The sequence below is a fragment of the Protomyctophum bolini genome (assembly GCF_963924005.1).
Source record: "Protomyctophum bolini genome assembly, chromosome: 11".
In the NCBI taxonomy this organism is placed as follows: Eukaryota; Metazoa; Chordata; class Actinopteri; order Myctophiformes; family Myctophidae; genus Protomyctophum; species Protomyctophum bolini.
The window spans coordinates 17,295,973-17,305,328 of record NC_137872.1 but is presented as its reverse complement, the minus strand read 5'-3'; the positions used below and the strand labels follow the sequence as shown (position 1 = coordinate 17,305,328).

Below are 9,356 nucleotides of genomic sequence, written 5' to 3'. Positions count from 1 at the left end.
CGGGGCCACAGTCCACTGGCACTAACCGTGTTGTGTGTGTGTGTGTGTGTGTGTGTGTGTGTGTGTGTGTGTGTGTGTGTGTGTGTGTGTGTGTGTGTGTGTGTGTGTGTGTGTGTGCATCAAAATATACTTACAGTACCAAACAAAAGTAATCATTATGCAGAATGGCCCATTTCATAATTATATTATTCATTTTCACAACTTCAATGTTGTAGCTGAAACTGCTGGGACTGTTTTCAATTACTTTGTGTACTGCTGGCAATGTCAGGGGTCAAACATTAAATGATGTATTGTTTGAGTGAACATATTTTCTGAATGTATTTAATTTAAATACATTCACAGTGGACAGGGGTAGGTGGTTGTGATTGATAGTTTGGTTATAAAATACATGAATAAACACAAGGCGTAAAGAAATATTTGAGGGGGGGGAAAACTGTTGTGCTGGAGCTGATGAACAGTATTTCTTCTTTCTGAGACCATCTCTAGCATACCAAGAGCTGCTCCACACTGCAGGTGAGAAAGAGAGGCTCATTTCAACGTGATGGGTGTATGGATATGCTTAAAATCTTAGCTTGTGTATTCTATCCGTCATGACAAATGTGTACACGAATGTAACAATGGAGAGCATCTCGTTTGAGCCATCTCTTGAAACGTTGAAGTTGGAGACTTCCAGTTCATATGCTGTAGGCCTATACATTTCTTGCAGCAACCATACTGTACCTGCCTTAAGGATCTGTCTTTGGTGGGAAGGAAGGGCCCTTGTCCCATCAGAGCAACCAAATATTGCTAAACAGCAATCGGGCTGAATATCCTTTCCCAGTTGTCTGGAGAACCAATTCAATATATTTAACCAGAAATGGGTTATTACTGGACACTGCCAGAAATGATGTGACAGCTAGAGAACCCTCTAAAATATATTTTCACAATCTTTTAACAATTAATTATTGTGAAAGTTTGAATACAATTTAAGTGGTTAATCAGTACAAATAAATTCTTAAAGAGACACAATTCTGCACGGATATGAACGTTTGTATGAATGTTTGTATTCATGATTCAATTCGCCATAATCCAACCATAAAAATGTCTCTTTGCTGTGGACCTTTAACCATTAACACACCATAAAATGTTTGAAGTTACAATGGGTTTGTAGGAAGAGGGCGGGGCAGCTAAAATGAATGTCTAAATACTGAATCAAGCAACTTAAAAACTGTCTGGGGTGTTCACATAAATCTGAGTAGATTATGAAATAACCCATTTTTCAAAAAGTTAAATATCTCTTTAACCCCAGGTAGCCTATTTGAACTAGTCTCTGTTCTCTTCAGACTAGCCTTAATTTATGATTTATGAGCTGGCGTTGAATGATTTGGCCCAGATGTAGCACAGGGCTCTAATGATTTAGCTAGGGAGCCCGAGCCGGCGACCTTTAGGGTCGCCATAGCGGCCAAATCCAAACCGGGCAATGCGTTTTGGGGAATTTGGGTTCTGCGGAAAATATTATGGGCCCAGCTAGGTTTTGGGCCTATACCTTCCGGTTAGTTGTTACAGCATGTCTGTTGCTTTATTGACTTCTGCTTCGGCACATGAACTGCCATAAAAGTATAAATTATGATCAATGTTCTTTTGATATCGATGTTTAGAATCTGCACCGTACAAAGTTATTTTGAGTTGAGCAAGTTTATTTGGCCGTTCACACCTAGCACTATAACTAATAGTTTACCTTTGCCTTTAATATTCTTTCGACTTCTGACCCTCTGAACCTCAGCACAGGAGCCCCTCAGGGATGTGTTATGTGCGTTCTTTACTCCCTGTACAACCATGACTGCGTGGCCCTGTTCAGTTCCAATAAAGTGATCAAGTTTGCCGAAGACACCACAGTGATAGACCTGATCACAAACTGACTGGCTGCTTCACTGCCTGGTATGCCAGCTGCACCGACCTCAACCGCAAGGCAATGCAGAGGGTTGTACAAACAGCGGAACGCATCAGCGGATGTTATCTCCCCCCATCGAAGCCCTGTACGACGATCGCTGTGTCAGCAAAGCTCGTGGAATTATGAAGGATCCAATCCATCACATTCAAAATCTGTTTGAGATGCTGCCGCATGGAAAACGGCTACGCAGTCTCATAGACTGCAAAAACGCTTCTTCCCACGTACAGTCAGGTACATGAATGAACTGTCAATAACGAGAAGGACCACAGCACCCATCTATTGCACATAGATAGAATACTGTACACTGTGACAAGCTGTTTGCAGCAGCCACTGGGAGAAAAGAATGCTGAAACAGAAAAATGCTGCTGGTATAATACAATAAACCAATAACTATTTCCACATTTGATGATGCTATATACAATATGCCAAGACTATAATTTATGCACATTTGATTTGATTATGCCATTTTGTGCACTCTCTCCCTTCGATATTTTCACATTTTTATCCCCAATATTGTCTATGCTGCTGCATTGTCTGAAGAAAGCCAAACCAAAATAAGTTTTACTCTTATGTACCTGTTCTGTACACAAGATGTAACAATAAAGTACAGCCTTAAACCTTGAATCTTTATGGCTGTGGTATGGACTTTGCCATCAACTATCCTTATCGTTAGGCCCTATATAGCAGACAAAAGCCTATGACAGCTCCCTACCAGACGTGAAATTTGGAAAGATAAATGTAAAAAATGGTGGAGATTTCGCCGTACGCCCATTTTTGGGTGTAAATGGCGTTTAATGAGGGCCCATATGTATCTATAATCAGTCCCGCAAGCTCGCCGGCCAGTTTAGGCCTGGAATAAACCATCCAATATGGATTAAATGAATGAAAACGGAGGAACCCAATGCATGAATTTGACTGTCCACTTCCTGATTGGTTAGTCATTCGTCGGCGGAAAACGTTTTGACCAATGACAATGTCGACAGAGTTTGAGGCTTCATCCACACCTACATAAACGTAGCGTTTCCGTTTTTTTAAGGCCTTGTCCACACGTATCCGGGTAAACGGATAAACGTAGGTTTTTATATGCGTTTTGGGGGGGTCGCCCACACGCAAACGCGTTTTTGGTCCATATAAACGCATCTTTTGGAAAACTCCTGCCACAGTGTATTTTTTTTTAACTCCGCCTGTGTGTTCCCATGTGGACAATGTAAACTGAGTTTTGCATGGGTCTTGCCATTGGTCATATGGACAGAGAGATTTAAAAAAAAAAAAAAAGTGTCGTATGGACAGAGAGATTTGAAAAGCGAGATACGCAAATCTCCGGTTTACTTCCCGTATCTGCGTGCAGCAGGCGGACACATTATTAGGAGACCGGAAGAATGTTGGAGTCTAAAGTCTATTCATTTTAAATGGGAGTGAACGTGAACACAGCTTCTGAACCATTCTTTAGCCCCATGGTCACAGAACTAAATACTGGACCCACCCAATAGAGGATATGCGTGTGACATCATCATCTAACCAGGAAGTTATGCAGGAATACCTACTGAGTGGCAAAAAACTACTTTCTGGCCTTGACAACCCATGCATCCAAACAGAAAAGTCCTATCTGATTGCATTAAACAATGTTAAACAATGTTAAACTCACTTTGCATGTTGCTTTGCCACTCGATGTGCCATTCACTTTAAGCATGCGCATACCCTCTATCACCACAAGGCACACAATATTTCCAAGATGTTCATACTAAAATGGCAAATCAGGAGTAAATCTACTTTGTTATCGACCTTTCTTTATCCCAGCAACACTCTCGTGGGATGGGGGAAGATATCTGGAGTCTCTCAGTCTCAGTCCATCTGCAGTCCGAGTGTCTGACAACACAGAGGGCTCTGTCCCCATAAGATCGATGTTCTAAAAACGTATAAACTGAGATTATATGTAAATATAGTAGCCTACGTGAAATCTGTATGGACTTGGACATATTGATGATCAAATACAATGTGTGTTCCCATGCCCACAGCGGTCTTGGTTGATGGGGTTTGATTTGGGAATAATTTTGCCACCTGTAATTTATTTCTCCTTTATCAGTGTGCAAGTGGAATGATGTTCACATACATACACAATATTGTCATTCACAACACCGACCTGTGGGGATTTTTTTTGTTGCTTTTCTATATAAAGACAAGTTTGATTGACCATGTCACAACGCCAAAACTTTGTGCAACAGTAGACTGTAATAATAAAAACAATCTGTCGGAGGAGAATAAAACCACACCTACTTAAGAGACCATTTGTGTACCATTTCGCCTCTAGCAGACTAGGGGCTGTATTTTGCGTGTCTTAAGTACCAGGTCTTATTACCTAACTTGAGTAAACTAAAGACCTGGAGGCGTGATCAATGCTCTTTGGCTATTCTGAGTGGCCAAAGAGCATTGATCACGCCTCCAGGTCTTTAGTTTACTCAAGTTAGGTAATAAGACCTGGTACTTAAGACACGCAAAATACAGCCCTAGGTGTCACAGAGACAAAATTTTGTCTGGGGAGTGTTTAACCCATTGCTGGCTGTCTGAATATTAAAAAGAAAAAAATAAGTAATTACAAATATAATATACGGTTTTATTACTTAGCCACTTTAAACCCAGGAATGGATAACAATAATGCCATTATGCATTATCACCATATTTCAATATCCCAAAACTAAGACAATATATAGTCTCATAACACAATATAATTATTGATATATTGCAGTGTCCTAATGGATAGCAGATAGCAATCCTCTGACAGTGAGACATGATTTCCAGTATGGGCCCTCTTATGTCTTGTCATATTTGAGCCACAGTTGAAGGATTTACCACAATCCTTGCATCTGAACAGCTTCTCGTGTGGCTCTTTTTGTGTATCCGCAACCTTTTTGATGTCTGCGCTGTACTGTCCTTCTCGGCATTGCCATCCTCATCGTCAACTACGGGAGTGGTTACAGTGAGTGTTCTTAATGAGTCTTCATGTGTCGTTTAAATGCACTGCGGTCGTTGAAGCATTTGCTGCAGGTGGTGCAAGTGTATGGCTTCTCCCCTGTGTGGATCCTAAGGTGTCTTGTCATATTTGAGCGATAGTTGAAGGATTTACCACATTCCTTGCATCTGAACAGCTTCTCTCCTGTGTGGCTCTTCTTGTGTATTGATGAGAGGACCTCTTCATCACTCTCTATTGGCATCTGCTCAGCTGGAGTGACAGGTAGAGGTTCTTCTTCTTCTTTGTAAATTTCATGTTCATTTTTATCACACTGAGGAGTGAATATGTCATGGATGGTGTCGTCCTCTGGTCTTCTGTCCTGGCTGATGCTCAAAGGTTCATTGTGGCTTCTCTCAGTCCTTTTTGATGTCTGCACTGTACTGTCCTTCTCGGCATTGCCATCCTCATCGTCAACTGCGGGAGTGGTCACAGTGAGTGTTCCGTCTTGTAAATGAGTCCTCATGTGTCGTTTAAATGCACTGCAGTCGTTGAAGCGTTTGCTGCAGGTGGTGCAAGTGTATGGCTTTTCCCCTGTGTGGATCCTAAAGTGTCTTGTCATATTTGAGCGACAGTTGAAGGATTTACCACATTCCTTGCATCTGAACGGCTTCTCTCCCATGTGGCTCCTCATGTGTATCTTAAAACTGTAAGGATTAGCAAAGCATTTCCCACAAATATCACAAACAGCCTCAGCTTTCACATTCACATGAGTTTCCAGGTGACGTTGAAAATCCTCCTCTCTCTCAAAGTGTCCCCCACACGGCTTCTCTCCTGTGTGGTTCTTCTTGTGTATGCGCAACCTTTTTGATGTCTGCACTGTACTGTCCTTCTCGGCATTGCCATCCTCATCGTCAACTGCGGGAGTGGTCACAGTGAGTGTTCTGTCTTGTAAATGAGTCCTCATGTGTCGTTTAAATGCACTGCGGTCGTTGAAGCGTTTGCTGCAGGTGGTGCAAGTGTATGGCTTTTCCCCTGTGTGGATCCTAAAGTGTCTTGTCATATTTGAGCGACAGTTGAAGGATTTACCACATTCCTTGCATCTGAACGGCTTCTCTCCCATGTGGCTCCTCATGTGTATCTTAAAATTGTAAGGATTAGCAAAGCATTTCCCACAAATATCACAAACCGCCTCAGCTTTCATATCCACATGAGTTTCCATGTGACGTTGAAAATCCTCCTCTCTCTCAAAGTGTCCCCCACACAGCCCACAGACATCTCTAGGGTGAATTTCTAGATGATTCACCAGTGAGAATTTGCCATGAAAAGATTTCCCACACACTTTGCAAATTATGTGGGATTTTGCGGTTGATGTGCAAAGTTGCCCACTGTTCCCCCACTCTTCACTTCCGTCACCGTCTTCATCTTGAGTAGCATCGCTCAGCCTCCAGTCCTTGTCGTTGTCATTTTCAGCCTCAGAGAATCCTGGAGATGGGACCTCTTCATCAGTCTCTATTGGTATCTGCTCAGCTGGAGTGACAGGTAGAGGTTCCTCCTCTACTTTGTATATTATTTCATGTTCATTTTTCTCACAATGAGGAGTGAATATGTCATGGATGGTGTCGTCCTCTGGTCTTCTGTCCTGGCTGATGCTCAAAGGTTCATTGTGGCGCCTCTCAGTCTGCAGGGACTCAGGGTTCTTCTGCCTCGGACTGGAATTCCACTCCTGCTGCTGCTCAGTGAGGAGATCCTCCTCCCACACAGAGAGGTTGAGCTGTGCTTCCTCTGAGGAGCAGAAAAGGAGAAAAGAACATCCAGCAAGGATTGAACAATGTGTGTGTGTGTGTGTGTGTGTGTGTGTGTGTACATGCGTGCAGTGTCTCCTGACTCAACATACTGGTTCATTCTAATAAAGAGATTGTACCGTTTTCATCATACATCTCAGTCAGGCAGGATGATTGTATGAGTGCATACGGTGTATACACCATGTCTGTATACTTGTTTGAGGGCATCTTTACTATGTGATGATACCCTTCTTCACCTACTGTACTTCACCTAAAATCCTGGGACTCAGGTTCAAGTTCAAAAACGTAGTGTCCAGTGGGCAGTGGACACCATTTTAATGGCGCTATAGTTACCTTCGGATGTGCTATATAACATCTACTGATGCCATGGTAACCATTAGGGGGCAGTGGTGGCCGAACGGTTTGCGGAGCGGTCTTGATACCGGAAGGTCGCTAGTTCGTATCCCCGGCACGTTAACATTTCCACGGTTGAAGTGCCCTTGAGCAAGGCATTGAACCCCTACCATGAAATGTTCTATGAGCAGGGCCTGGCTGTAAACAAGTTCATGAGCTTAGTCCAGTTACCCTGGGTAAACATGGTAACTTTGCTTTGCTCAGCAGGTTCCAAACAGAGATTACAATGGGATAGGTATAATTGGTTAAAACAGCTGTGTGTACTGTGTAGTAATACTAGTAAACACTAGCTAAATGATTAGATATCCAACATCTGAGCTAGAACATGTTTGAACAACACTGGCCCCGTGTGTGACCTCTCCTTCACTGTAGCTGTATAGTGTAGACCAGGACTTGTCACACCACACAGCAAAACGGTTATCACATAGCCTACAGTAGTTCAGTGATTGGTGAAACTCATCATGCATTTTGGAAACATTTATCCTGAATTTCACCAGAATAAACATTTGATTTGAAGTGGGCGTTTTACATTAGAGGCTGCTATAGTTGATTCTGCAGGCTAGATTGACGCAGGCAATCATCTCTAAAACACACACCTGGTATTCTATTTTATTATTTGATCTGTGTTTTACAAACCGATCAATGATACACATTGTAATTTGTATCACATACCGGATAAGGATATTCTATTTAACCGGATCTCGGGTTGCAGAAACGCACCGAGCAGCTTGCGTTGTGCACAGATCTCTCGTTTGGACTGGAACATTTCTTCCTCGTAGCCTGAGATCATCTTTTCAACAGCTTCCACGATCTGATCAGCAGTCGCAGACAGAAACTGCTCCACAAGGACCCGAACACCTTTAATTTTACTCATCTTGGTATATAATAGCCTTTTAGCCTAAATCTCTTTATCATGATAAACAAACAGTTCTAACGGTAGTCGGCCTCGGTCTACAAGATACAATATTTACTTCCGCTGCACTTCTTCTTCTTCGTGTTTTGTTTTTGGCGGTTGGCATCCAAATAGTTGCATTACCGCCCCTTCTGACCCGTGCGTGGATCAGACGAAACAAATTTAATTATCTCTATTTGCACATGTCCTAATCCATTCCAATCCATACCCTGTGCAATCTTAATAATATATTGGTGCCCACTCCCAAGTCATCCCTCATCCACATTGTCCATTCTATACACTACATCCCTGCACTCCCTGATCGAGGCCTGAGGCGTGTGAATTCTTCCCGTAGTATGGTATTTAAGACAGTCTTCTCCAGTTACATCCAGATCCAGTATGTCCAAGAATGTCTTTGCTGCTTCCAACACCATCTTGATACGTTCAGACTTAAAGTCTGTATATCAACTGCACAATTAATGACCATTGCGATGAAGGCCAAAAAACGCTTCTTATCCATTCAGATGTTTGTATCACTTACAAATTGCTTTCCTTCTCAATTCCCTGCTGCACCTCAGCTGCTCCTTTATCCTCACTGACCTTGCTCCTCTCCACTCTCTTCACAGCTTCGGCGTAAGACAATCCTTTCCCTTCCCTGCACACTGCTGCCACATATTTTTGGCAACAAAAGCACCTGAGCGGTGCTCTTTCATATGGCCTGACCCGATAGCTCATGTAACGTCAAAAAAACTGACCCACTTTCCTCTCGTTTCCCATCTCTAAATCTGGACAATCTTTTTGCCTCACAATCACTTTCAACAAGGCTCACAAACGCTTGTGGCTTCACTGACAATGGAACTCCACTTATAATTCCCTTGCTCCGTTTTCCTCCAAGGCGAAAGGTGCTCACGTCATGCTCCCCGTATTTAATAATACTCAAAGCCCTGTCCACCTGATCAATCAGCACTGCACTCAAAAATCACCAGACCACTCCTAGTAACCCTGAAGGATTTGACTCTCCCCACTTTCTTCTCAACAAACTTTCCCATGCAGCACATATTGATCATTAAAAATGCCGTCGACCTGCGTCTCCGCTCTCATCCCAACAATGAATCTCTCTTCACCACTTTCTGAATTGTTCGATCCCATTCCTTTCTTTCTTTTCTTTTCCTGTTTAAATCCATCCTTATTTCCATCACTGCACATTTGACTGTCATGATCAGAATCCTCCTCTGACGACTGCATTTCAAACCCGTCTAGAGAGGTCAGAGGTGGGCTTGGGCAGCTACCTCCTCCGGACCGTTCACCTGAGCTATTTGGTGACATTTATGATCCTTGCCCCTCCTTCCGCTGCACTGGCGTTGCACTTCCAGGTAACCTATCTTTTTCAAA

General features: G+C 42.8%; 1 protein-coding gene across 1 annotated transcript; it reads right to left on the bottom strand.

Moving 5' to 3' along the window:
- Positions 1-4,491: 4,491 nt before the first annotated feature.
- Positions 4,492-7,930, bottom strand: LOC308323401 (uncharacterized protein). The gene is made up of 2 exons (XM_080775129.1): positions 7,745-7,930; positions 4,492-6,659 (listed from the first exon to the last, which is right to left on the bottom strand). Exons 1-2 carry the CDS (start codon positions 7,860-7,862, stop codon positions 4,915-4,917), a joined length of 1,863 nt encoding a protein of 620 aa, XP_080631255.1. The 5' UTR covers positions 7,863-7,930; the 3' UTR covers positions 4,492-4,914.
- Between the last annotated feature and the right edge of the window lie 1,426 nt (positions 7,931-9,356).

What these genes read in the sequence shown, in the direction of transcription:
- LOC308323401 (XM_080775129.1), bottom strand. Translation starts at nt 7,862, where the DNA reads ATGATCTCAGGCTACGAGGAAGAAATGTTCCAGTCCAAACGAGAGATC. An exon ending in AAATAGAATATCCTTATCCG is followed by an intron (nt 6,660 to 7,744) that starts GTATGTGATACA and finishes TCTGCTCCTCAG; the next exon opens with AGGAAGCACAGCTCAACCTC.